Source organism: Colletotrichum godetiae, assembly GCF_030913485.1.
Source record: "Colletotrichum godetiae strain CBS 193.32 chromosome Unknown BDP55scaffold_58, whole genome shotgun sequence".
Lineage (NCBI taxonomy): Eukaryota > Fungi > Ascomycota > Sordariomycetes > Glomerellales > Glomerellaceae > Colletotrichum > Colletotrichum godetiae.
In genome coordinates, this window is record NW_026851306.1 from 1 (window position 1) to 24,900 (window position 24,900).

The following is a 24,900-nucleotide window of genomic DNA, read 5'->3' on the forward strand; positions in this document are numbered from 1 at the left end:
CCTCGACAGGTTTGCGGCAGGCTAGACTGCAGTTCCCCAACGCCACGTGGGGGTGGGCGGCAGATTCTAGCCAGCTTTGGCCATTCCGACGTTCGAGCCTACAGCTCTAGCTCAGGTTGGAGGAATCCAACACATGTTTCGCGTCCAGTGGAGATTTGAGAAGTCAACGAGGGTGTTTTGAAGCAGATCACAGTTGGTTCGGGTATGAAATATATAAATAATCAAGGCTGGGCGTCTGATGAGATAGGTGATGCATGCATGATGGCTGTGGCTCCCCCAAGGACCTGAAATTGACGGTACTTTAAGACAACTGAGAAGCGGGTAAGCCCTAAAAAATGAAACTATGAAGCACCTGCCAGGAGTGACTACCATTCCTCTATCTCTCACGGAACAACCGTCTAATACGGGAGTGGGAGTGAGGGGTAGTGGGAGAGCGGAAGTAGAGGGTGGGCTGGGACCAGGAACTGTATATTTCTAAATGAACAATACCTCATCGTTGTATCCTCATTTCAGAAGTCAAATTTTCCGTTGGGTGAACACATGTACCGACTCTGAAACTCTCTTATCAAGGCTTAAGAGGACTCTCTGCAACGATCGCCTGAAGAGGATTGTTGGCCCCGTACAAGAATCCCAACTTAGTAACTATAGTCAAGAGCCCGGTCGCAAGCAACACGGCAACGGAAAACCCAACAAGGCCAAGAACTTCCAAATGGCCAATACCGTTCGTTGACCGTGGCCCATCTGCAGTCTCGGCGCTAGTCTTCGCATCATAGTGCGGCACATATTTGAACTCATATTTGTACCCTCCCTTCAGGGTATCCTTGTTTTCTACGATGTAGTCCCAGAACAAAGCTCGAAATGTCTAAAGACCTTGCGTTAGTGAATGAGAATAACCAAGACTCCATTGAGCCTACATGATAGCGGACTTACCTTGATTTGCCATCTATCCCAGGCAGGGATAGAACGCGACATATAAGTGATCACCATCAGAGTCCAGATGATACCTCTGATAACGGCATCCCAGTACAGACCGGGCTTCCCAAGCCCAACGTCATCACACATCTCATCACCGTTGATGAAGCGCGTTCCAGCCTCGAAAAACTCCTTTGGCTCATGGATAGGAGCAACGCCGTCCAAAGCAATGACCAAGTTGTTGGCCAAAGCTCGAGAGTTCTTGCTTGGGGCAAGGCAGGCTTTCAGAAGTGACTCCATAGATGCTAGTGCACGCTCGGGTGTTTCCAAGATCCAGTGGGGAGTTCCTAGGATGTATCCGACCCATCGCCATAGAGCAAGGTAATCCAAAGCTTCTTGCTGGCGGACATAAATACCCTGGCGCGGCAAAGCCAGCCAGACTAGGTTAGTCGAGAACGCGCACACAGATTGCATTGAGTCGAGCTCGTTGATAGGGACGCCGTATTTGTCGACGTTAAAGTATCCGGGACGCTGCGCGTTGAGCTTGAGGATTCGGCTTCGTACAGCGGCATGAAGTAGCCTGACGCGAACGGCTGATGCGAAGCCTTCACCTCCTGGCTTGATATCTTCGAGGGATTTGGTGACCTGGAGAAGGAGCTGGAATGTCTCAAAAAGTCTGTTTTTGGCAACTTTGGCGGAATGGCCACCAGTGCGAACCAAGGTCTCCGCCGGTCGGTAGGAGGCTCCCTGTAAAGTGCATCAGTATCTTCGTCGTGAATCTCTGGCTCCCAAGTCTTCTTGTTCTCAAGGCGCACTTACAGTCGTAGCGAGCAATCCTTGAAACGCAAATCCAGTGACTGCAGCGGGCGCATAGCGGTAGAAGACGTCCTGCCCCCGCTTGATCTGGTCCCAGTTTACCCACTCAGGCACGGCGTTGACTTCGTCCCAAAGCTTCAGGAGCCTCGCATCCTTCTCGCGGTGGTCACGAAGCAGGGCGTAAGTATCGCGGTCAGGCTGGGGACGTTCCTGCTTTCCCTTGGCGTGCCACCCAGCCCGAGGCGGCGGGGGAGGGAACATGCCATCCAGAGCTGTGAGAGCATCTGACCCCACTTCATCGAATTTGTGCTTCAGCGGGTCAAGTTGCTCGGCTGACATGTGAAGCTCCGTCTGGCGGAACTTGTAGCCATATGAATCTATAAGAGAAGGCGCCATTGTGGTATTATGTCGATAGGCAAGGCGAACAACTTAGCAAAAAGATTGTGCCAAATCATTACACCTTCCAAATATCAATGGAGGATGAGCCCTTCTTAACGCATGCATTTATGTCCAGAGATTGTGTACAGAACACAGGAAGCTACCCAAGGAGCCTGCGGGAGCACTAGTCCTGATCTGTGGCATTCGTACTGTTGCCCAACTAGCGGCCCTATCAACTCATCCCTGCGCATGCCTTAATGTTCCATCCGTTCGAGACGGTCAACCTAGCCTCCATACTTTTATCCATTCACTCAGCGAACAGGTCGCATGCGACGTCAATGGTAGCATAGCAGGCGGAGAACTATCTGACAGGTCAATTTCCATCGCGGCTGCTGCTGCGAGAGCACTAATGAGGTAGCAGGATAGCCGAGAGATGTCAGCGCCAAGGCATAGACTGCTACCAATGACAACCCGATCGTCATCGTTCTCCCCTCTGCCGATTGCACCATCGTTCTCGGTGGAAGATTCAATTTTCCAATAAGAAGCGAGGCAAATCGTCCCATAGAGAATGACTTCTTTGGCATTCTATTAGCTCACAATCGCAAGTCCAAAGAACACCATCCAAAAACCTAGAAAGAGAGGATCTCATTCCGACACTCAGATATCAGTGTCATGTAGTTAAGTAGGCAATGCATCATGTGCTTCACAAGCGTTGCTCATCCACCTCAGCACCTTGGATCAGACGTGATTGATCAATGAAAACCGCTTGATAATACAATGCTAATGCTACACATCAAGAACGCAATTGACCCAAATAAGAGCTTCCGCCGCTTATGCGTTGACGCAGTTAAAGGTGGTCAAGCTGTAGTATCCACACTTATCCGTCGTCGTCTTCCAGGCCTTGCAGTCGCCGCACACGCGGTTGACGGTAACTCTGCACAGGGAAGCGCTGCCGTAGCCGTTGGCGCCGCGCCAGTCAGAGGTCGTTAGGCCGCGGTCCGCGCCGGAGATGCGGGCCGAGACGGTAGAGCCATACTCGATGGGGTTGGCGTACTTGTCAAACTTGCTATATCCCAGATGCCACAGTCAGTCAAAGGACTCATACTGGTGGAACGTCAAGGTTCTTACGCCGTGCACTGGCAGTCCTGCGCGGCGGGGCAGTTGCCGCGAGCGACCAGCTCAGCGTTCTCAGCGACAGGCGCACTGGGAGCAGCGTAGGCGGTGGAGAAGAGGGCAATGGCCACGGGAACGAGCGAAAACTTCATGTTGGAGGAAATAGAGTTTTGAAAGAGTGAATCGAAGTTAGAGACTTGAGTGGCTATTGAGCGAGCGAGCGAATGAGTGACCGGCGATGATGGCTAGACTGACGTGTGAATCCCGTCGGTCTTTAATCCCCATCTATATAAGGTCGGTAGGGCACGTCATGATGAGAAGCCGTCCCAGCACCTCGGCGTCAAACTAACAGCGTTTTCCCCGAACACCATCTGGAAAGATTGCGATGAGACGAACTAATTCGATAGAGTTCGGACTGAACCCGATGCTTTGGCGCGCCTCGTCTCATGTTTGACCCAGTAATTCCCTATTGCAGAGCGCTGCGGCGAGAGGAAATCTGTGCTTTCCTGATGAGGCAGAAAAAGGATAATTGATTGATTGTTCCAGACTACGGCACCGGCGGCCCCGGCGTCATCGCTGCGAAATAAGATTAGGCGTGGGTGGTGTCCTAAATCACCGTATCTCGTAGTGCGAGTCAGGCTACTTTCTCGAATTGCGGGCGGTCGGTCTGGCGATGCGGTGGGCGCGCGGCCAGGTGACTCGTCAGAGATTAGTTGTGTTGAGAAAGGTGAGATGCAATCTGATAACGCGAGTCGTTGTCAAGAAAGCAGTTTGTGAAGCGCTGGTAGTATGCCTTGGCGTTTCGAACTTTGAGATTGTGAGCATGGAGCCATGCTCTCTATTATTTTGAGCACCAATGATACAAATAGATTCCCTGACTTTGTTCCCCGAGATTCGTTCTACCCTTTTTCACACATTGAGTCTACCCGTATGTGGAATCAAAATGCACGGAAGATTCCATTGAATAGCAACTTTAAGGTGCGCTCGCTATGCTTTAGTTTGATAATCCCAGTTCTGAACTAAGCCCGTCAAATGTGAGAGCCCTTAGCACTTGAGGTCTCCATTAATGTTGCTCAAGCACGTGTCTAGCACGATAAGTCAGTGCCTGCTATGGCCATGGATAAATAATCTATGATCATCTTACCAAGGTTCAGGGAGGAGGGTCTCTTCGTGCCAGTGGAGTCAGTGCAGCGGCAGTTCAGGACCTTCTTGTCGCCCGCAAGACCGCAGTCGCAGAACTTGAACGAAGGGCTTTCGCGATACATCAGTACCTATCGTTATTCGATTCACTTCACGACTTGTTCCTTACCTGGAAGGACGGCACTGCGAGAAACCACGTCAGTTTGAATTCAATGGTGCAGCGACTCGAAAGAGCTTGAGCTTTTCGGGATAACTTACGACAATCTTGCCTCCGACATTGGCCAAGCACTTGGTCATATCCAAGTCGGTCGAGTAAGAGTCTTCCTGGTATTTGTCCTGGCAGTTTGAAGTGACGGTGGTGGAGAAGTAGGACGTGCCGGAGCAGGTCTTGGAGAAGTCGCCAGCAGCGACTTGAAGGGCAGCCATGGCCAGAAGAGGAAGAGTAGCGAGGACACGCATGGTGATTGAGATAATGAATGAATAGTATTGAAAGAGTGGAAGAAGCGAATGATCAAAAGAGTGTGATTAGCAAATTTGGTGGTTCAAAAGGAGACAGAAGCTGCGTTATCTGGAGTTGTGGTCTGCTTTATAGGTTTAATACAACAGCAAGACCTTACCAAATCTGGCCCGGTGGGATAGAAGCACGGAGTACTCGATGAGATAGTCGACTAAGCTGAGAGGTTGCCGAGTCGTGACCATGTGAAGCTTGATGCATTAGGTGGAAACCTTACCTTACCACTTGAAGTTGCATGACTCTTGCCTCTGCGTAACGCGCAGTGAGGTAGGTGGAAACAGCACCGCTTAGGAATTTGTTTCCGCATTCGGAGACAGATTTCGTCTCCCCGATGTCTGGGCGTAGCAAAACTAGAAATCAAGCGGGCGTTGAGAATGCAGGTATCAGTTGTCCTTAAATTTCCGAAAACGCCGACGGGGGACCTTCGCCCTAAGTTCTAACCCAAGAGCTCATGCAGACCTTCCTCCTTCAGCGTTTCCCTTACAGCCTCCAGGACCTTTGCGTGAACTGACGGCGGTGCCGCGATGAAACCGTAGTTTGCCTTCATTTTCCGTCCCGCTACGAGATTTACCGGGTTGCCGTCAACGTCTGTGACTTTCCCGCCAACCTCCTCAAAGAGCAGCATGGCGCCCGCGTGGTCCCAGATCTTTGCGAGCCGATCGCGCCGCCTATAGACCCAGAACGTGCAATTCGCCTGGCCCAGACCCAAAGTTGTCCACCGCAGCACCCAACCAAGCAAGTCATTGCCCGGGTACGCTACGCCGAGACGTTCAGCGACTTTTTGGTGGATACCCGGAGCCCCAGACTCGGAGCCTTCGATGCATGTCACAGACACCAGGGATTGCGTATCTACATCGGCGTGGCGGGGGATCTTTGTGGGCTCGAGATCGATCGGGCCTGGAAGCGGCCGGACGAAAGTTCCGTGCCCTCTGACTGCGAACATGATGCTGCCGGTACCGGTGGGGTCGATGGAGTCGTTGTTGATGGGCGCTTTCGCGTCGGCCGAGAGTAGAGGAAGACCGACGATGCCGACGCTCTGCTTCCCTTCCTCCATTAGGCAGACATTGATGGCATAGAGCTCGCCCCGCACAAACGTTTTCGTTCCGTCAATAGGGTCAAATACCCAGAAGCGACCAGTCGGTGAAGGGTCGCTAAGGCCACACCAGTCAATCATGTCGCACATCTCCTCTGGTGACGTCGGCAGCTTGCATAACGAGTCGGCGGTCTTGTCGTTCTCGACCTGCTGCAGCAGCGCCCATACAGACTCGAGGAGTGTGGGGTTTTCGCGGAGGTCGGCAGCAGACTCCTCGCCCACGAACTTATCGTCAGGAAAGGCGGCATGCAGTGTGCTCGTCAGTAAGGCCTGGATGGCGAAGTCGGCGACGGTGACCGGGCTGAGGTCCTCTTTTGTGACGACGCCCTTGTCATCTTTGACGAGGACGCGCCGGCTGAGTTTGGCGCCGTGCTGAATGGCTGCGATGGCAGTTGCCAACTCTCGGGCGTACGGGCCGTCCATGTTCGTCGCGGGGTGCTGGACTCTGCCGTGGAGAGCAATGAGATGAGGTGGGTGGTGTTGAGAGGAGCCTCGACAATAGGTGGGGAAATTTGACAGCGCTGATCAGTGATCGTGCAGGGTGGGTTCGGTGAGTAGATGATGAGTCAGACGATTGATGTGGACGCAGATGTGATTGGAAACGCGGATGCGGATGTTTCTGCAGGTTTGATGTTTGCAAACGTAAAGATGATTGGTAGTGGTGATAGGTATTTGTGAATGTTAACGTTGCGTGAATGGGGTTGAATGCAGTTTCTAGAATGGCGCCGATGATGTCAGACCACAACGTAAGGTAAGGTAAGGTAAGGTAGGCGCGCTTTTCCCAAGCGCCTTCCCGATGCAAATTTTGCCGGAAGAACTCCGGTGACGTGGGACCTGGAAGGTGTGGCCCCGGCATCGGCGTCGGCAGCCCCGGCTCGAAAAGCGGGTCTGTCTCCGCTATCAAGAGCTTCGGATCCGATCCAATATGGAGTAGCAACGACATGCAGTGTGGGAAGAGCTTCTACCTGGCAAATATGGGGTATCACAAGGTCTTGGCTTTGGATCTATGTAAGTTGTAAGTTACAAAGTTAAAGAGTCGCGTCCTGAGTTCGACTCCTGGCCCCAAATCTCATTTTGGCAGGTCCCATGTGCAGGTTTGCATGATATATTTCCCTGGTTGATGATCTGGTAAGCAATGCCGCCATTCAAATCGCCGCAAGGGAGAGATGCTTACTGTCTTTCCATGTACGTTTCTTATGGAACAGTACCGCTCGCAAATACCAAAGCCGGACACACCACACGGCCGCCAGCGCATCTCGCATCGCCCGGTCAAGGGACACTAGGATGTTGAGGCTGTACATGCCGCTCCTGGATTCCTCAACTGCTAATCTTGATCCATTACCGTCCAGCCAGTCGAAAACTTCGTTGTTGCGGCGAACGTCAAACAGTAGCTCTCGCGCCTCGTAATACTCGGTTCTATCACTCGCCTTCCGCCGGCCCACCAGCCAGGCCTTGCATTCGCTTTTGCCGATTTTCACAAATTTTAGCCCTATCCTGCCGAGGCCGCTGCGAGATGTTGGCTTGATGTAGTACGGGAAAGTTTCCTGGAGAATAGCTGGTGGGCGCTCCAAGTTGAAGATATGCCGTGAGTTGGTAACAACCTCCGGCGGAAGACTCGACTCGTTGAGCCGTTTCTTGATGCTGCAGTCGATGCGACTGAACTCCACAAGTCTATCAGTTTCTCGTAAGAAGTCTATCTGGTGGTTGATCTCAAAGATTCCCGGCGCATCCGCATTCCGGGTGTTGGCGGAATGAACGAACCGGCCAGCCAGGCGGAGTGTGTCTGGTGGCAAGTTCTCTGGGACAGTACTAGCATCCGCCGTATAGTCTGGCGGGAGATCGGGGTTGGTGGAGGGTTCTGCCATCTTGTCTTTCAATCTCCTGTTCCCTGGATTTACGGCCAATGATGACTATCTGAGCTGGTTGAGCAACGACGTTGAGGTTCATGTGCACAAACCAAATTATTGTAGCAGGAATAGTGCCTTGGACATGATACTGGTTGAGTAGATTGCAGTGAAACGAAAGCCCAGCGGTCGAGCGTGGTAGCATGGTTTTGAGCAATGAGGTCATGTGCAACATCGAGTGAGCCGTGACAGGCTCAGACAACAAGCGTTGAACAGACGTGCTTGCTGCACGTGCAAATAGCCAATCAATCAGTTCTTTCCGCCAGCTGCCTAAGTAAGCGGGCGAAAGAGGAAAGGTACAAACGCTACGTCGCACGGGAATACGGCAGACGTATCAGAATTTGATTGGGTCGTGTGCTCTGTCAGCAAATCGCCCGAACCTCAAAGTGCGGCATAATATCGGAAATGCCTCAACGTTGAGGTCAGCTGCGCCTAGTTTTTGCCCGAGTTGTATGGTAAGCTGCAAGTTTGTTCATGCAGGCAGCCTTAAAGTCAACTACATTCCTTGCGACACAAAAGAACAATTGCAGTCATGTTCGCGAAATGTGAAGACACACAGATTGCGTCCTTTTCAGTCACCCATCAATCACTCGAGGTCCCAGGTTATGACTGAACCTGATTCTCTGTTCTCGCATTTGGCGTCTGGCCAACAATTCCTCGCCTTGAACATTTTTAATCAACAATTTCAAAATACCGTCCGACTTGCAACTAATCAAATGTTCGAGAATGACAAATAAGTGCAGCCAACAATTGGGATACGTGTATATGATCGCTTGGAGGAGTCGAGCTCTAAACTACGATATATGGAGGTCTGGCTCAAATGAATGAGCAAGAGTCACTCTCAACCTGATCCCTGACTAGTCCAGTTGTCTAGCCTTGAGGCAACTCAGTAAAGCACGCGGAGGTGCAAGTCTCCAAGCTGTAGCTTAGTTGCAGCTGCTTACTCAGTACAAGCACGGGAGCCTGCAGGACCGAGGACGATGTGGGCATCTAGCCCGAAGCGCAACGAAAGGTTGCCCAAGAATCAGGCTCAGCCTCACGTAGGCTCTGCGGTAGATAAGGTTGACTCTGTGCTATTACGGGAAGGTTGCAGCTCAAAGTCCCTGCTTGCATACCCGTTCATGCCGTTCCTGTCAACTCGATAAGGTACTGGTAGGCTCAGGAAGAAGCTTTGTGGACTTCCACTGGTCCCGCAACTGTCGGATGCGAAGCCAGGCAAGGGTATTTGACATTTGCGGCAACTTGGAAAGGAAATCACAGTCGCAGATCATACTCTGCCCAGATAGCAACCTTCGGCATGTTCCTGCAGCTGCTATCTACACCCTAGGCGTAAAACGCTCTCCCTCTTCGATGATTCTTCGGAACTTTCCGACCTAATTCAATCTTCGGTTATTGTTGACAGGCCTCATGTGCTCTTTTGGCTTAACCCGTGAAAGAAAATCGTAGATCTCAAACTCTTTCTAGAGGGTCGGTGTTGTCAATTGACTTAGCTTGGGTAAGGATGGGACCTAAAAGTTCATGAGGAGTGAAGCGAGCCAAGGCATAATTATTTCACAATGTCTGTCTACAATGAGGACTTGGAATTAGACCATTCGCTTGTAACCAACACCCGACTTGGCACTCAAGGCTTGCCTATGGTGAAAAAAATGCAAAAAACAGTAAATCATCGGACAGTCGAAGATGCAATTGAGTAAGTCAAGGTGCGGTCTGGTGGTCAGGCCTCTTTGCGACTAACACGTGCATAGCCAGCCGGGAGATCCTCCGAAGAGATTGTTACCAAGGGTAAGAGGCAGTTGCGACATTTAATCAGAAACTCGTGCTTGGAACAGGTTCACTGGTGCGACATGGATGATGGGTGAAGGATGCGAATACAACCATTGGACGCCGAGTACAACAAACAGAAAAAACTCAATCCTTTAATTACCCCGAGAGTTTCTCTCGCACAGTGCTAGCCATGGCGAATACATCGCCTGATTTGAGGAGCTAGAGGCGAAAACTCTGCGAAACCTTGAATCAATCGTGGCGAGGACAATCCGACAGCCAGGTTGGCATTAGATAATTGGACAATTTATCCAATTGCTTCGGCGCAATCAGAATCTGTAGCCGAAGCCAGCCGGCCGGCAGACTCCTCGCTACTGAACAATGTCGCTCCTTTGAGAATGAGTCGAGTCTCTTTACGGGAATAAGTCGTCTGACACAGGCAAGACAGGCGCCTCATGCATGGATCTTTTCTTCGACGGCCCGAGTCCGCGCACAATTATTCGTCGCCTGCAGCGCGTATCCTACGTCATCGAGCGAGAGAAAAAGCCTTGCTGCGGATTGAGGAAGCTGCAAAAGGACCAGTAACGCGCCAAGACACACAGAAACGGGTCAAGCGGCAGGCATTCGAGGAACGGCAAAGTGGAGTCTTTTCGGTCCCGCATGGGTGGGGCCGTACGGTATTGGGAGTGATCCACCCTGATCCACTCTACGGTTCCGTTCCAATCAAGCCGTCGGTAGCCTCCACGCCGTAGGACTCGGCGTCCTGCGCGTCGTGCCATTCTCCACTCCTCCTCAAGGTAAGACGAGACCTTGGCAAATGGGAGCCCGTCTCTCATAGTTCTTCACCCTTGCGCCCGCCGTCGTTTGCTTGGGGTGCCATGGCCCATGGTGCTTTGCGGCTTTTGCCTGGGTCTGTTTCTTGGGATCCCTACGGAGTACAAAACTCAATGAGAGAGCGCTCAGCGCCGTGCACGCGTACGCCCAGCACCACCTGCCCTATCCTATCAGCCAGACATTGCGGCTCAAACACCACAAGTCCTTATCAGCGCGCTTGATGATCGACCCCTTCGACGTCGACCCTGAATGATGAGCTTCTTTCAACGACGAGTCATCAATCATCGCGAGTGACACTTTCTCACCCTCTCACCGGGAACACACCGCTTGCGGTAGGCTCTTTGACGAAGTGCCCCTTCCTCCGCTAACTTGTCGCCCACCGACTCGGCCTGTGGGGTCGCCTCATTTCCCCCCGTTGGAAGAACGAAAGTGTCCACATCCCTTGGTTAGGCATTGACTGGCGGCTGCATATAAAGTGGATAATGGTTGAATATTTTGAGACACGCTCGTTGGCTGGTTTCTTAGCATCTTGCACCATCGTGCGAAACTGCGAAAGTGCGACGCATAGTGATTGGCTACTTGTTGCGTTTTTAGATGACATAAAGACAAATTTTCGTTATTTGTTTTCCACGCTGGTACATTGGCCGAGATGAGCTGGGCAAAAAACTACTGCGACTAACTGCGACATGGTGTCACGGGATACTCCTAGGATTCGCCCCCAGCCTCGCGCCATTCTGTCTTGGTGCCTTGTTCCTGAGGGAAACGTCTCATCCCACTGGTGACTGGTGACTGGTGACTGTGGCGAGTGGGATTGTAGGAGTCAGGCATTCTTGTGCACCGGCATCTCACCGAGAAACAAGAACAAAGGGAGATTGGCCACCGTACTGATAAATACCGGTACAGCCCAGCAGCGACAAGATGACCTTTGGATGAGTCCGTCTGATGCTCATTGGCTGCCTCCCGACAATCACGGTTCAGTGTCCGACACACACACCAAGTGGTCCTCGCCAAACTCGCCTCACCCACAAAGGCACGGACTACTCCAACTGGTTCCCATTCTTTTCCCCTCAGCACAGTGAACCCTTGTGGCCCTTCGGACAGCGCTGACAAGTGAGATTGGGATGAGCGAGGATTATGAAATCCTGGATGAATCCGTGCTATGGGGGATACGTATCTGATAACCCCGCATAGAATTGCCTGAGATGGCAATGTGTCCCTGCAGATAAAGCTGGAGATTGCGCCTCCCCCAACCTCAATCCTGCGAGGCGAACGCTGTGTTCCGATATCTATGTCACTCTGATATCGATAAGCCGCCGCTAGGGTAGTAGTTATATGTCTTAGTCAAGGCAAACTGATACAATCCCAGACAAAATATCGGTGCGGAAGACGGCGACACGGCGACAATTCCCATGTTGGCACGGAGCGACGCGAATACCTAGCCGCACCCATACTTCGTACTTGTCCGTTACCCTCCACTCTCTCTCCCCCCAAGCCCCCGTCCAATGGAAAGATGCATGCAGAAGCGGACGCTAAGACAGGGAATGACGACATTGCGGAAATATTCTGCCTTAGCCCAGCGCCGCGCCGAAGGATTGGGATGGGGTCGACACAATCCATGAGTGGTATGGGCATGGGGGGCGCAACACAACGCCTGCGTACGGAATCAGGGACGAACCCAGTCAAACTCCACACAAACTTGCAACGTTCCTGGCCCTCTGTATGGATACGTTTGGTCGTTGTCCCTGGATTTCTGATGCAATCTACGCCGAGAGCCCGCGGGTTGGTTTGGCTCGACGCCGGCTGTGGGTTGTTCAGCTGCAGAATCCCAAGCGAAAAAGAGAAAAAAAAAAAGCTTTGCATTGGGTGTGTGTAGCCCGGCGCGGCGCATTCTTCTTCTCACTCTCCGGTACACTGTGTGGCATGTGGCGCGTTGCCTTGGGAAAAGAGAAGTTCGCCCAGGTCGCAAAAGTTTTTCCCCGGTCGATTGACCAGACCAGACGAGACGCTGATCGATCTGCCTGCTGCCACCTTTAAAACTAAACTCTCCCCCATCCAGATTGTCCACGCGTGCCTCCGTTCGAAACGTCTCGTGCTCCCTCTTCCTTCTCCTCTCTTCTCTCCGCACGTCTCTCTTTGTGCCCACGGTTTCCACTTGGCTTGCAAACCGTTTCTTCGTCCCTCCACATGCACTCAGTGGTCTCCTCCCTCCGTCTATCAACACTACACCTCCACGGGGAAGAGTCAAAGTAAAGCCGTTGCGCTTGAACTAGCTCACTCTTTCACCATGTCGGGTTCCGAGCAACTCAAGGGCCCGGTTGAGACTGTCCCCGGCGACAGGGTCTCTCTCGACAGCTATGGCTCGTCTGTGCGGCACAACTCTGATGGTCTCCAGCGCCGCCTGAACAACCGTCAGATTCAACTGATTGCCATCGGAGGCACAATCGGTACCGGTCTGTTCGTCACCATCGGCGGCGGCCTCGCCAAGGGCGGTCCCGGAAGTCTGCTCATCGCTTATACTCTCTACGCCTGCGTCGTCGCCCTCGTCAATAACTCAATTGCCGAGATGAGCACCTACATGCCCGTCTCTGGTGGCTTTATCCGCCTGGCTGGTGTTTGGGTTGACGATGCTCTCGGCTTCATGGTCGGCTGGAACTACTTCATCTACGAGGCACTGCTTATCCCCTTCGAAATCACCGCGCTTAATCTCGTGTGCTCTTTCTGGAACGAAAAGATCACGGAGCCCGGTCCGACAGCGGGTTTCTGTATCGCCATCATTATCGCATACGGGTAAGTCACAACCAATTCGTGGGAACGATTGACTCTTTTTCCTTCCATTCCAGGGACAAGCGACTAGACCGACCGGACATGCTAGAGCTCGTCGTGTGCCCGCCCGTGACCCCTCTCATTTCCTTTTCACTTATCTCTCCTCTTGCCTCGGTGGTGCTCGTTGTGTATGCATGCTAAACGTCAATGTGTGATTCTAGTCTTCTGAATGTTGTTGCCGTCGGCATCTTTGGTGAAGCAGAATTCTGGCTCTCAGGTGGCAAGGTCCTGCTCATTTTCATCCTCTTCCTCTTCACCTTCATCACGATGGTCGGAGGAAACCCCGCCCATGACGCTTACGGATTCCGATACTGGAAAGAGCCCGGCGCATTCGCAGAATACATGACGCAGGGTAATACTGGTCGCATGGAAGGCTTCATGGGTGCACTAGCCACTGCCACGTTCACCATTGTCGGCCCGGAATACATCTCCATGATTGCCGCCGAGGCGAAGCACCCGAGCCTGTACATCAAGGGCGCCTTCAAGACCGTCTACTTGCGTTTCGGCCTCTTCTTCGTGGGCGCTGCCTTGACTTGCGGCATTGTGATCCCCTACGACAACAAGACTCTCGTCGACATCTACATCACCGGAACCGGCAGCGGAGGCACCGCGGCCGCGTCCCCGTGGGTCATGGCCATGGAGAACCTCAAGATCCAGGGTCTCCCCCACTTGGTCAATGCTCTGCTCTTCACTACCATCTTCTCCGCCGGTAACACATACGTCTACTGCGCGACCCGGTCCCTGTACAGCTTGGCGCTCGATGGTCGCGCCCCGGCCCTGCTCCGCAAGACCACCAAGAACGGTGTCCCCGTATACTGCTTCGCCGTCACCATGATCTTCCCATTGCTCTCCTTCCTGCAGTGCGGAAGTGGCTCCGCAAAGGTGCTGAACTGGCTGTTGGCCCTCATTACGGGCGGCGGTGTCATCAACTACCTCGTCATGTCTATCACATACATCAACTTTTACCACGCGTGCAAGGCCCAAGGCCTCGACCGCAAGACGCTGCCGTACTGCGGGTACCTCCAGCCTTACGGTGCCTACGTTGCCCTCGTCCTCCAGACCATTGTCATTCTCGTCTACGGATGGTCCGCATTTCGCCCCGAATTCGACGTCGGAGGCTTCTTCTCCAACTACACGATGCAGCTTGTGGCGCCTCTCCTGTTCATCTTCTGGAAGGTCCTCAAGCGCACCCACTGGCTCAAGCCCCACGAGGTGGACTTGACGTGGGACCGTCCCATCATCGAGGCCTACGAGCAGCACGCGATGGTGCACGAGCCCCCTACCACCTTCTGGAGGGAGATGCTCCAGATGATTGGAATTGGTCGCAACAAGGTGATTAAGGGCGAGAAAGCTTGAGAGAGTAATTTTAATGACGATGGTGGATGGCGCGTGATACCCCAGTGTGCTTAAATATACGGTCGGCTACCTTACATGTATACAGCGTAATATAAAAGTTACCATCAATTATCGTTCAAGTACCAAGTGTTCCAGTCATCTCCACTCTGTCACGCTCACTCGGTGCCCTTTTCCAAAACTGCTCAGATCTATCGAAAACCTCGAGCACCATTCCACATGTCGCGACTACCGCTCAATGCTCGAATGAAAAAGGACAACGTGAACGGATGTCGCATTACTGCCTACGCTTCAGTGCGCGCATGGCCCTGTACCTAATTAACGCCTTGCAGCAGTTGATCGGCGCAGTGGATATTTCAAGTGAGACCGTCAGCGCTAGCACTGGAGGGTACTGAAACACGGCTTCTTTTCTACTTGGGCACTGCCTCGGCTGCTGCGCTCATTTCAAGAGTCCATACGTTTATATAACAAATTGAAAGTGAGAAGTGCGAATGCAGTTGAGACTAGGAGGTCTGATTCACTCGCCGCTGCAGTCTGCAGTAATTCTGCTTAGTACTACGTAGCAGTTTACAATGTAATGATTACATGTACTTTTAGGCGCTAGATGGGAAAACTCCTTTATGCCATCCTAAGACGAATGGGACTGCCCGTCCCATCATCGAACATAGCTGAATACTGAACTCCCATCTTATTCTTGCTCTGATCTAATAGTCAAAAACAGTGTCACGGACAGTCTGTTCGGACCATTTACGGCGTTCAGAAAGGTCTTCCCTTCGGATGAAGCTGCGGAGTAGGCTGTGAACATCCTTGTGCGTATGAAGGTTTAAGTAACTGCACTTCTTAGCTCCAAGCATTCAACATCCTCATAAGCCTTCTATCAGGCTGTCGGGTACAAATAGCCTCAAAGACGCCGAGAGCACAATATTCTTTGCACTTTGGAGGTGCCTTCTGTTTTCAAGCATCGCAAATTTCGCCGTTTGATTAGCTGATGGTCATTGTATTGCTCCCCGGACTACCTAGGTATTCCTTGTCTGGGCTACCTACATAATCGCCTGATTCACGAATTATCATGTCTCTGTGCGGACAAGGGTCATCAGCTGACCTTACCGTGGTTAATTATGGCTTGCAGGAGCTGAACTTTCTGTGCAGCCATTCCGGAAATCACTGACCAGTTGGAACTCAGGTCGTTCCCCAAAGACAACTGGCCAGGCAAGACTGCTGCATGCCGTAGGCTACAGCAGGCAATGCACGTGGCGAACCATTTGGTGACCTATCCTAATTACATTAAGATGGGGCCATTTTTCTCACTGACTTCAGACTGCAGTCACTTCCACTTCATTACTCGCATCTTCATGACATAGTCAATCACGATGACACATGCGGAAGCCTAGTCGCATGGCTGGGCCAAGCTTATCATCCATGGCTCGAGTCGAAGAATCCCCTCACAAGGGATCATGCATCGAATGCCTGAGACTGCCAAGAGAGCTGTTCGAACCGGGCTCGACAATTTCTCACTCGTTCTACAATTGTGACAGGGCCGTTGAGCGAATCCGGCTCTCAATTCGACAGGGATGCCATTTCTGTACCTTGATATTCGATGCCCTTGAAGCCGGGCAGAAAGGTGACTCCGGAATTGCAATTGACAAGAATGGAATTGTACTCAAGACCACATGGACTAGCTCATGGCCCGGGCATTCGCCGATCAGGGCAGCGGATTACTCCTTGCTCAGGCCTGACGAGAAGCACATTACTACCCCCACCCGTGAGAGTTCTCCGGAGAAAAGGCTTGGTCCATTTTTGACGCTTTCCTGGGGTAACTGCGTCACCCAACTTCGCTTCAACATCAACTCTGATGCTAAATTCAAGAAACCGAGCAAGTACGTGACGGATTGGGATTTATATAGCTGTACGAAAAACTTTGAACCGGCTGAAAAGCGACATCGAGACTACACACCCGTCGTCACAACGTCAGCTTCCCCCTTGGCGGCACAGACGGATTCTCCCCAGGTCTTTCGGCTCCTGAACTCTTGGCTGGATACATGCCAGGCAAAGCACAGCCAGCGATGCGGTTATGTGGGAGGACTTGTTCTGGACAAAGGATTCTCTTCGCCTACAAGACTGTTGCACATTGGCGAGCAAGGCGAAAATGTTGTCCTAGTGAACTCGGCCGATCTGAAGCGAGACGAAGGCGGTTTTGGGCCATCTTACACCGCGTTAAGCCACTGTTGGGGAGATCCCAAAAGTGTACCCCAAACGACAAAGGCAAATCTTGCGCAGACCATGTCTGTTGGTCTTAGTTATGATGAGTTATCTCCAACATTCCAGCATGCTGTCAAAATTGCAAGGGAGCTCAATATTGGGTGGCTCTGGATCGATTCTTTGTGCATCGTCCAGGACGACAAGGCCGACACGGACCGCGAGTTGCCACTGATGGAGATCATCTACTCCATGGCCATGTGCACTCTAGTTGCATCGGACTCAAAAGATGGAAATGGCGGATGCTTCCTACCTCGGGGCCTGAACCCAGATATGCACCTACGGCCTTACACAAAGACTTACGACGACGTGAAGACCAACTTTTCAGTCACCTTCCAGCCCTACGTGTCAGATTGGGCATACCAGCGGCCCTTTGTTTTCCCGCGGTTGGTGTTTCCAAGAAAGGCAGCTGTCGAAAAGAATCATCTACTTCACCAAGAGTCAAGTACTCTGGGAATGCCGAACTTCTATCGCATCCGAAGCATACCCTGAGCTCAACAACTGGTTCACTGTCTCGGAACCCTCGTTCATGACGCAGCCTTTTCGCGCTACCTGGGCTCGGGAAACCGACAGAACAATGCAATTTAATAGCCTTGAGCGAATTCAACCGTGGTTAGATGAGTGGCTGCGCGTCGTCGAAGCCTATTCTGGCAAATCTCTCAGTAAACCAGAAGATCGATTTCCCGCGATCGCCGGTGTGGCAGTGCACTTTGAGCGAAGCATACGCAGATCCGACCTATTTCTTAGTAGCTATGTGGCTGGAATTTGGTTCTGTGATCTTGAGAGAGGACTTTCATGGAAACCGTCCTTCGACACTGGTACACAGAGGCCAGCAAAAGACAAAGTCTGGCCCCCGCCCCTCAAGAACTCCGCAACATTCAATGCCATTCCAGAAACACAGTCTGAGCCCCTATCTTTGTGGCTTCCATCCTGGTCATGGATATCAGTTGATGGTGGTGTACGATACCCTTATGTCAGGGGTTCTTCCCAGAGGCCTACTGTGATAGGAATGGGTGTTATGGAATATCTTAATCCGCACAGTCGGGATTTTGACGTCTCAATTCCGGATACGCCTCTTGACGCATTCTTTGGTCGAACCTCGCTCAAGAATAACTTCGAGTTTGGAGAGCTCGAATGGGGCGTTATAGGCCTCACAAACTACGCTGTTGAGATTGTGATATCCGAGAGACATCTCATCAAAGATTCGGTTGCCGTAGCTGGAGTCCCCAAGTGTTATTCTATGTTCAATCAAAGCCTTAATCCTTTCAAACTCCTCAGACACTCAGATCTGTCGGCAGGTGGCGTCGTCATCATGGATACAAGCCCAGCTCAGCTTCCGGAGACAAAATTGTACTGCTTGAGACTTGGAAACTCCACCAGTCTGTTGAATAATGGAAACTTGGTCGAGATTGGTCTCGTTCTCTTGGAGACGCCTTATAAGTCCATGGCTGGACTTAGTTCCAGCTGGCATTCGAGGTCCGGTCCGGTGGTACAAAGAGTTGGATTTTTCGAGATTGGCATGTGGGATAAAAAGTGGGTTAAACATGCTCGGCAAAGAAGCTTCTACATCATTTAGGTCCAGTAGCCTGATGCTCGTCTTTTCTTCTGTTGTTAGTGTTGGTAGTGTCTACTGGTTCTTGCTATCCTGAAGGTCACATAACCAAGGGCAATCTTGAGCGTACTTCAAGTCACGAACGAAATTTTCATAGCTTCGTCTATCACATAATAACTTTTAGCTTAATGTCCAACCATGGCCTGCTGGGTTGGGTTGTATCTGTTTCCGTGAGGCTTAGCCGCATCGATGATGTTCCGCATCTCTACCTTCTCCTCATCAGAGAAAATAATGTCTCTCGAAACCCAGTTCTCTTCTAGTCTCTTGGCCTTGGTTGTACCAGGAATAGGAATCATGCCCTGAGCGGCAACCCACGCAAGGGCAATTTGAGGCAACGTAACTCCCTTACGAACAGCGAGCTTCTTGATCTCATCAACGATAGCCTTATTCTTATAAAAGTTCTCGCCCTGGAACTTGGGACCTTCACGTAATCTTGTCAGTACTTCTTCGGTAGGATTTCATCTTTCCAATTTTCACTCACTTCCACGACGGAAATCGTTGGGGGCAAAGTCGTCTGGGCTCTTGTACTGGAAGTCGTCTACAAGCCATCCATGGCCCAAGGGGCTGTAAGCTACGTATGCAACTCCAAGCTCCTTGGCGGCTTCAATCAAACCATCAGTCTCGTGAATGGTCTCGAATGCTGAGTACTCGGCTTGGAGAGCATCAATCTTGGCAACTGCGCGTTGTAAGTGGAGGATTGGTACATTTCTGAAAGTGAGACTAACTAGAGCTAGCCTTGCGAAGTGTAGCAGCTGAGCACTCAGAGAGACCAATGTACTTGGTCTTGCCAGCCTTGCGAATCTCATCAAGCGCTTCGATGGACTCCTCGAGAGGTGTGTCTGATTACGTGTTAGTAAGAAATCTCTCTCGTCTTCGTTTCTGGCTTAAAGCTTACTGGGGTCAATGCGGTGAAGGTAGTAGAGGTCAGGAGTGAAACCAAGTCTCTCAATAGTGCCCTCGATGTACTCCTTGATGTGGGAAGCAGAGTTGGTTATACCGCCTGAGCCGAATACGTCGAATCCACACTTGGAAGCGACTGCAGGTTGAAGGATGTCAGTGATAGGCGATCAAGCGAGAATACTGGGGAAGTACTGACTGAACACCTTGTCGCGAACGTTGTGCTTTCGGATGAAGTCACCAAGGAGCTTCTCGTTGACACCAGCTTGGTAAACAACCTTGTCACAATGAGGTTAGCGCCTCAGACTCAGAGGATTCAGTTGTGCAAGTGCGAAGCAACATGAAAAGGTTATCTGCAGGGATGTTTAAGGAGCTATTTGCGAGTCGTAAACTTACTGCTGTATCCCAAAAAGTGCAGCCGAGCTCAATTGCCTTGAGAAGAACAGGCTCAGCCTCCTCCAAGCTTAAATTACTTCCCAAGCCGAAACTCAGGCCCATGGCGCCAAAGCCTGGCGAGTTGACTTGGATGTCCTGAAATTGGAAAGTCTTCGCCATCTTGATTGGTTTTGGTTGATGATTGATAATGTCTATACGTGGCCTTGTGGAAATGAAGCATCTGCTACTCTCAAAATGGAAATTGATCTTGAATAAGAGCTCATTTAAATGGTGTTGGTGAGTCCATTCCCAGTGACGTAATTGCAGCGAAAACGAGATGGCGACGGAGTTACGGCGATAACATGCGACTGGCTGACAACTAGAACGTGGATCCAATGATCTTCGTCCCACAATATGGCGCCACGAAACTATGCCAAACACTTCAAAACTGTGCTCGAGCCAATGAACAACTTTTTACTTACACGGAAATAATATATTTTCTCCGAGAGCCTGGATTTAAGGCTGTCAAGCAAGCTGATGTTGACTCTCTCAAGCCTTCGTGCAAGTCGCACTCGGTCTGGATCCTTAGTCAGTGCATGCGTCGCATAATACTGTTGACCTCCCGCCGCTTCAACGACACCAAGTCAGAGAGGACCATTTTCGCCGGAATATTACCTGCTGAAGCATCGGCAAAGCGGCACGCTACAGGCATTACAAACATTTCACGCAACAACAGCCTGGCCTGCCATGTGGTCTAACGAATGTCATCTATGCAGTATCAGTCCGGCCCGTCGTCTATCTCAAGAGACTGTGCACACACTCTCAGTCCACGCTTCGAATGGCAGCTCAGGATGGACAGATGGCCCCGCCTTGACAATCACGTATCTTTGAAATCTAACCTGTCTGCCGCATCCCTACTGAGGACCAGATCTTAGATCTACCCGTACATTGCCGTTACCGAACCGACTCGGCCGAGCCATGCCTGCAAGGGGGTATGAGCTTGATTTCACGTCTTGACGTGATTAATGAACAAGCAGCTAGCTGATAGCCTGATGTCACTATTCCACAGTGGGCCTTGGCCACCCACTTTGCAAATTAACTATCTCTTTCTGCGCTGACAGCTTCGGTATTAGTAGTACTATCTCCTACTCCGGCAGGCTCAGGAGGACTTGAAATGCAGCACTTCCGCAGGAACTCTCTAATTTCCTTCTTCCGATGTCGCTCGTTTCGATATCTTACTCTCGTTTCAACCATAGTCGAACGACCCAACAATGTCACGACTGTTGGTTATTACCCAGTTGCTAGGACTGGCAGCTCTCCTTCTTTCGCCAGCTTCATCGGCTCCTACTACCGATTGCGATTGGCGGAACGCAAGCGAGGTCACAACATTGCAGTCCGTCCCTGGGACACAGTCGCTCGAGAACATTGCCGTTCGGGAAAATGGAAATCTTCTGGTCACGTCTACAGCCTCGCCGACCCTTTTCGACCTGTCGCCTGAAGCCAAGCATGCGCCCATCCCTGTTGTTACTATCGACGGCGTCAACAGTCTCCTCGGAATCACCGAAATAGGCGAGAAGGATGTCTTCTACGTCCTCGGATCAAACCTGACCTCGACTGAAAACTCGAACGGCTTGTGGAAAGTCGACCTCCGCAACTTCAGCACCTCGCACAACGGGACTGTGCTCGAACCAGCAGTCCTTTCGCTCGTCACGCTCATCCCATCCGCTCTTCAGCTTAACGGCATGGCTCGCTTAGCCAAGAACGACACCCAGAACTTGCTCATGTCCGACTCTGCCCGTGGAACCGTTCTTCGACTTAATGTGAACACAAAAGCTGTCGAGACGGTCCTTTCTGAGCCCGAGATGGCTCCGGTATCATCGAGTTCGAGCATCGGCGTCGCTGTCAACGGAATTCGCATCCGGGGCAACAAACTCTATTTCGTGAGCTTGGACCAAGGCCTATTAGGCAGAGTCCCCATCTCCCTCACCACCGGGACGGCCACTGGCCCCGTTGAGACTCTGGCCACCAACATCACCTTTGGTGACGACTTCGCACTGTCCAGAGACGGCAAGACTGCCTACGTTGCAACGAACGGCCCTCTGGAGGTTCTTGGAGTAGACTTGGTACATGGAGGAAAGACTGTTGTTGCGTCCTCGCCTCTCCTCGGGGCTGCTTCTTCGGTGACTCTTGACTTGCACCACCCTCGCAAGGTGTTGTACGTGACAGGCGCCGTGGCATCTGGCAACAGCACTGTTGGCCATGTGTCCCGCGTTACTTTGAGGTGCTAGATTAGGGGATGAGGAGTCTCAGACGCAGTTTCCTCTCTTTTTTTTTTTGCATCGGGTACGATGCTGTTGTCGATAATATGTCCATGTAAATAGGACGAGTCTCTTTCGTGGGATCACGGGTTTTTATTATTGTAAACTTCACAAGTGTAATGAATATTGCAGCCTGGAATGAACGATACAACATGGGGTATTATTGGTCAAAACTCGCTGTCTAAATGCTCTTCTTCCGCTCTTCCCACCAGCTGTGTAACGGCGGAGCTCCCGTGCATATGATGTTTATCGGAGTCTCCAACAGGAATCGATCAATGGCTTCTGGTGGGCCAACTTCAAGATCGTCGAGTTTAAAAAGACTCTGTCCGTTTTCGCGTAGCATGGACGAAAAGTTCGGAATTATTTCCGGGACCGCAAACAACTTGTACCCCCTTTCTAGAAGGCCAGTTCTTTTCAAGGCGTTTATAACGGCTTTTGCTGGTTCAACTTTGGAAATAGTCAGTCGCGAGTCGCGGCTGGACAGAACAAAGTGGACATGATTGACTTACTGATGCCATACTTCTGCATCTCTCGTTCCGTCTCGATGATTCGGTACTTGGCGAATAAGGGGTCGGTAGTCTCCAGCTTTCGTGCTTGGATGTGCATGTTGAGGAGGTTCACCTCAAATGGTCCGCCATGCGTGACCCATGCCGTCCAAAAGTCCTGCTTGTGAACTTCTGCCACGTATTGGACCAAATCTTTGATCATGTCCTTTTCGAAAATCCATTCCACGCTCTCCAAGTTCCAGTAGGTGGGACCGAACGAGTCCATGGATCGATCTAGGACATTGGCAGCGGCACCAATGAGCCCTTGCATAAAGTCGCCGCTCGTCATTCTCGACCTCCAAATCGTGGGATCCTTGACATAAGCATCGAAGATTTGACGCATGCTGAAGGGCTGCACGGCGATAGCTTCAGAGTCCAGCCACAGTGCATAGTCATAGTCGAATTCCAGCGCTGCCGACATCTTCTTGATTGTCTGGTACTGATACTTTCCACGTTCGTTCAAGAGCGCCGAAGTGTCATCGCTCGTGATTTTGCCAGTCGTCATGGAGTGGAAAACGGGCGGAAGAATATCGAACATGTTAATGATGTTAATTTTCGGTTTCGGTCCGTTGATGTTCATCGCTGGCGTCGGGAAAATGCTGTAGGTTGGCCCACAGGACTTTAAGTTTTTGATAGCATCTTGGAACACTGCAACCTCCTTCGAATCTGACAAGACGACGTGGAAGTCGATTTCCGAATGGTCTGTACAAAGGCACATGTAAGACTGCAAGAATTCGGTTGCAAGTGCCATATGTCCACTCTGCATCGTTTCAGCAACCATGTTTTCAAATTTCAACATCCTTAGTGACCAGAACTTACAAATGTAGGCAGAATAATAGCATACCTCAATTCCTTCAGCTTCTGTGACTCTGACGTTCCGTTCTTTTCGGAATCGAGATAATACGTCTCCTCCTCCTCCTCGTTACTTGCGACATGTTGACTGTACGAATCCTCAGGACGCGTTCCGGTCCTTTCTCCCGACAAGTCGTGGATGTCGAAGTGTGGCCATAGAGTATGGCTGAAGAACACCACCAAAATCACAATACCGCTCAGACAGCTCAAGTACAGCCACCGAGCCTCTTTGGCCGACGTGGAAAATGGCTTCGTCAAAATCATGGTTTCCAGTCGCCCATTATCATCCCACAAAAGGTTGCATCCCACAAAAGGTTGCATCTCACAGAACTTATCCCACAGGAGTTAACTATCCGCTGATGGCCGAGACAGCATTCTCTTCTACTTTATACAATGGCCGCCAAAATGGCTATTCTACACCCACCGGGCCCTTAGGTTTCCTGCGACATGGTCCGCCTATCGACTTACCAAGGCTTACCCGATTTCTAGTCCAGGGTAGGTGGACTATGTCGGAGGGGCTATGCGTTCTCATCAATTCATCAGAGATGCCGATAGACATTGACTGTTTCGAAAATGTGAATTCCTGGGGTTCAACTCATGATATTAACTTTGCCGCTGAAACGCTCGCATTCCGTACTCCGTAGAAGCCGTTTGGACCGGCCTCTGTTAGCCGTAATTGCGTCTCCCCCACACGCAAATGGCCTTCCCCATTGCCACTTGTCATGAGCTGGACCGTCGGAACTGTCTACGACTAAAATTGTCAGTCCGTGACTCCGTGGTGATGATAACCAGGGACCCCCCATGTATGGCGCATCCTTTTGCCCTGCCGGGTAGGATTTGGTCGATTCTTGCGGGGCTGCTAAGCTTCAGAACGCCCCATCCGCGCGGCTACGCCGTCGCTCAAGCGTTCACTTGCCCTCCCGCCGGAAAGCTTGTCTGATACTTGATCCCCGCAAGCAGGCGAACCCATGCTAGTGAGGGTCGGTTTCCCAGCTTGGTGGCCTGGTGTGGATGGAACGGAGGATTGATGAAACCCCTCATCTGTGAGGTGTCTGCTATCATCTTACCTATACCGCGTAAGTCATCTGAACAGTTCCGTGTTGACAGCGAGATCACTGCAACGCAGCTTTGCTGGTGTCGTACTGGTGGAGTCGAGAATATCTTTGGGTGGTTGACATGATACGAAAAAGTTTGCGCGGATGGTCTGATAACGTGAGAAACGAGAGCGAAGATTTGCTCATGTTCAATCTGTTACTTGTAAGATACCGCCACTGGGCGGCCACTCAATTTCCCCCGATTTGAGTTTCTGCTCGCCGTTCGGTCTACGCCGGTTACCCTTGACGCCCTGTGCCTAGCGGTCCACTCACATTCGACTGACATGTGGGCATAATAAAGTCTGAAAAT

At 51.4% G+C, this 24,900-nt stretch overlaps 10 protein-coding genes across 10 annotated transcripts; 3 read left to right on the forward strand and 7 right to left on the reverse strand.

Annotated features, from left to right (window-relative positions):
• Positions 1 to 227: 227 nt before the first annotated feature.
• Positions 228 to 2,241, reverse strand: BDP55DRAFT_619565 (uncharacterized protein). The gene is made up of 3 exons (XM_060571318.1): positions 1,732 to 2,241; positions 931 to 1,659; positions 228 to 862 (listed from the first exon to the last, which is right to left on the reverse strand). The coding sequence occupies exons 1-3, from the start codon at positions 2,122 to 2,124 to the stop codon at positions 566 to 568; spliced, it is 1,419 nt and encodes a 472-aa protein (XP_060424358.1). The 5' UTR covers positions 2,125 to 2,241; the 3' UTR covers positions 228 to 565.
• A 696-nt stretch (positions 2,242 to 2,937) lies between these two features.
• BDP55DRAFT_636735 (uncharacterized protein) lies at positions 2,938 to 3,371 on the reverse strand (the record flags this gene model as incomplete). The annotated part of the gene is made up of 2 exons (XM_060572927.1): positions 2,938 to 3,172; positions 3,235 to 3,371. 2 exons carry the CDS (start codon positions 3,369 to 3,371, stop codon positions 2,938 to 2,940), a joined length of 372 nt encoding a protein of 123 aa, XP_060424359.1.
• Positions 3,372 to 4,252: 881 nt separating this feature from the next.
• On the reverse strand, positions 4,253 to 5,063 carry BDP55DRAFT_335376 (uncharacterized protein). The gene is made up of 4 exons (XM_060566877.1): positions 4,618 to 5,063; positions 4,529 to 4,542; positions 4,364 to 4,470; positions 4,253 to 4,304 (listed from the first exon to the last, which is right to left on the reverse strand). Exons 1-4 carry the CDS (start codon positions 4,816 to 4,818, stop codon positions 4,264 to 4,266), a joined length of 363 nt encoding a protein of 120 aa, XP_060424360.1. The 5' UTR covers positions 4,819 to 5,063; the 3' UTR covers positions 4,253 to 4,263.
• Positions 5,064 to 5,309: 246 nt separating this feature from the next.
• Positions 5,310 to 6,389, reverse strand: BDP55DRAFT_733067 (3',5'-bisphosphate nucleotidase; the record flags this gene model as incomplete). Its single annotated transcript, XM_060580028.1, has 1 exon — positions 5,310 to 6,389. The coding sequence occupies one exon, from the start codon at positions 6,387 to 6,389 to the stop codon at positions 5,310 to 5,312; it is 1,080 nt and encodes a 359-aa protein (XP_060424361.1).
• A 507-nt stretch (positions 6,390 to 6,896) lies between these two features.
• On the reverse strand, positions 6,897 to 8,139 carry BDP55DRAFT_678979 (uncharacterized protein). Its single transcript, XM_060576016.1, has one exon. The coding sequence runs from the start codon at positions 7,829 to 7,831 to the stop codon at positions 7,112 to 7,114; it is 720 nt and encodes a 239-aa protein (XP_060424362.1). The 5' UTR covers positions 7,832 to 8,139; the 3' UTR covers positions 6,897 to 7,111.
• A 4,610-nt stretch (positions 8,140 to 12,749) lies between these two features.
• Positions 12,750 to 14,644, forward strand: BDP55DRAFT_733069 (amino acid permease; the record flags this gene model as incomplete). The annotated part of the gene is made up of 2 exons (XM_060580029.1): positions 12,750 to 13,252; positions 13,450 to 14,644. 2 exons carry the CDS (start codon positions 12,750 to 12,752, stop codon positions 14,642 to 14,644), a joined length of 1,698 nt encoding a protein of 565 aa, XP_060424363.1.
• A 1,183-nt stretch (positions 14,645 to 15,827) lies between these two features.
• BDP55DRAFT_335428 (heterokaryon incompatibility protein-domain-containing protein) lies at positions 15,828 to 17,784 on the forward strand. The gene is made up of 2 exons (XM_060566878.1): positions 15,828 to 15,906; positions 15,959 to 17,784. The coding sequence occupies exon 2, from the start codon at positions 16,019 to 16,021 to the stop codon at positions 17,387 to 17,389; it is 1,371 nt and encodes a 456-aa protein (XP_060424364.1). The 5' UTR covers positions 15,828 to 15,906; positions 15,959 to 16,018; the 3' UTR covers positions 17,390 to 17,784.
• Positions 17,785 to 18,604: 820 nt separating this feature from the next.
• Positions 18,605 to 20,086, reverse strand: BDP55DRAFT_678987 (NADP-dependent oxidoreductase domain-containing protein). Its single transcript, XM_060576017.1, has 6 exons — positions 19,803 to 20,086; positions 19,606 to 19,684; positions 19,405 to 19,545; positions 19,235 to 19,348; positions 18,991 to 19,185; positions 18,605 to 18,930 (listed from the first exon to the last, which is right to left on the reverse strand). Exons 1-6 carry the CDS (start codon positions 19,959 to 19,961, stop codon positions 18,635 to 18,637), a joined length of 984 nt encoding a protein of 327 aa, XP_060424365.1. The 5' UTR covers positions 19,962 to 20,086; the 3' UTR covers positions 18,605 to 18,634.
• A 966-nt stretch (positions 20,087 to 21,052) lies between these two features.
• On the forward strand, positions 21,053 to 22,069 carry BDP55DRAFT_636742 (uncharacterized protein; the record flags this gene model as incomplete). Its single annotated transcript, XM_060572928.1, has 1 exon — positions 21,053 to 22,069. One exon carries the CDS (start codon positions 21,053 to 21,055, stop codon positions 22,067 to 22,069), a length of 1,017 nt encoding a protein of 338 aa, XP_060424366.1.
• Positions 22,070 to 22,280: 211 nt separating this feature from the next.
• BDP55DRAFT_697483 (uncharacterized protein) lies at positions 22,281 to 23,182 on the reverse strand (the record flags this gene model as incomplete). Its single annotated transcript, XM_060577688.1, has 2 exons — positions 22,281 to 22,546; positions 22,609 to 23,182. The coding sequence occupies 2 exons, from the start codon at positions 23,180 to 23,182 to the stop codon at positions 22,281 to 22,283; spliced, it is 840 nt and encodes a 279-aa protein (XP_060424367.1).
• Positions 23,183 to 24,900: the final 1,718 nt, after the last annotated feature.

Bases quoted from the DNA above. Each gene is read 5' to 3' on its own strand.
- BDP55DRAFT_619565 (XM_060571318.1), bottom strand. From the start codon at position 2,124: ATGGCGCCTTCTCTTATAGATTCATATGGCTACAAGTTCCGCCAGACG. The intron at 1,660-1,731 runs GTAAGTGCGCCT...TGCACTTTACAG, and splicing joins AAGGATTGCTCGCTACGACT to GGAGCCTCCTACCGACCGGC. The intron at 863-930 runs GTAAGTCCGCTA...CAAGGTCTTTAG, and splicing joins GGGATAGATGGCAAATCAAG to ACATTTCGAGCTTTGTTCTG.
- BDP55DRAFT_335376 (XM_060566877.1), bottom strand. From the start codon at position 4,818: ATGCGTGTCCTCGCTACTCTTCCTCTTCTGGCCATGGCTGCCCTTCAA. The intron at 4,305-4,363 runs GTAAGATGATCA...TTATCGTGCTAG, and splicing joins ACCCTCCTCCCTGAACCTTG to ACACGTGCTTGAGCAACATT.
- BDP55DRAFT_678979 (XM_060576016.1), bottom strand. From the start codon at position 7,831: ATGGCAGAACCCTCCACCAACCCCGATCTCCCGCCAGACTATACGGCG.
- BDP55DRAFT_335428 (XM_060566878.1), top strand. From the start codon at position 16,019: ATGCGGAAGCCTAGTCGCATGGCTGGGCCAAGCTTATCATCCATGGCT.
- BDP55DRAFT_678987 (XM_060576017.1), bottom strand. From the start codon at position 19,961: ATGGCGAAGACTTTCCAATTTCAGGACATCCAAGTCAACTCGCCAGGC. The intron at 19,546-19,605 runs GTCAGTACTTCC...TTCAACCTGCAG, and splicing joins CGTTCGCGACAAGGTGTTCA to TCGCTTCCAAGTGTGGATTC. The intron at 19,186-19,234 runs GTTAGTCTCACT...TACAACGCGCAG, and splicing joins ACTTCGCAAGGCTAGCTCTA to TTGCCAAGATTGATGCTCTC.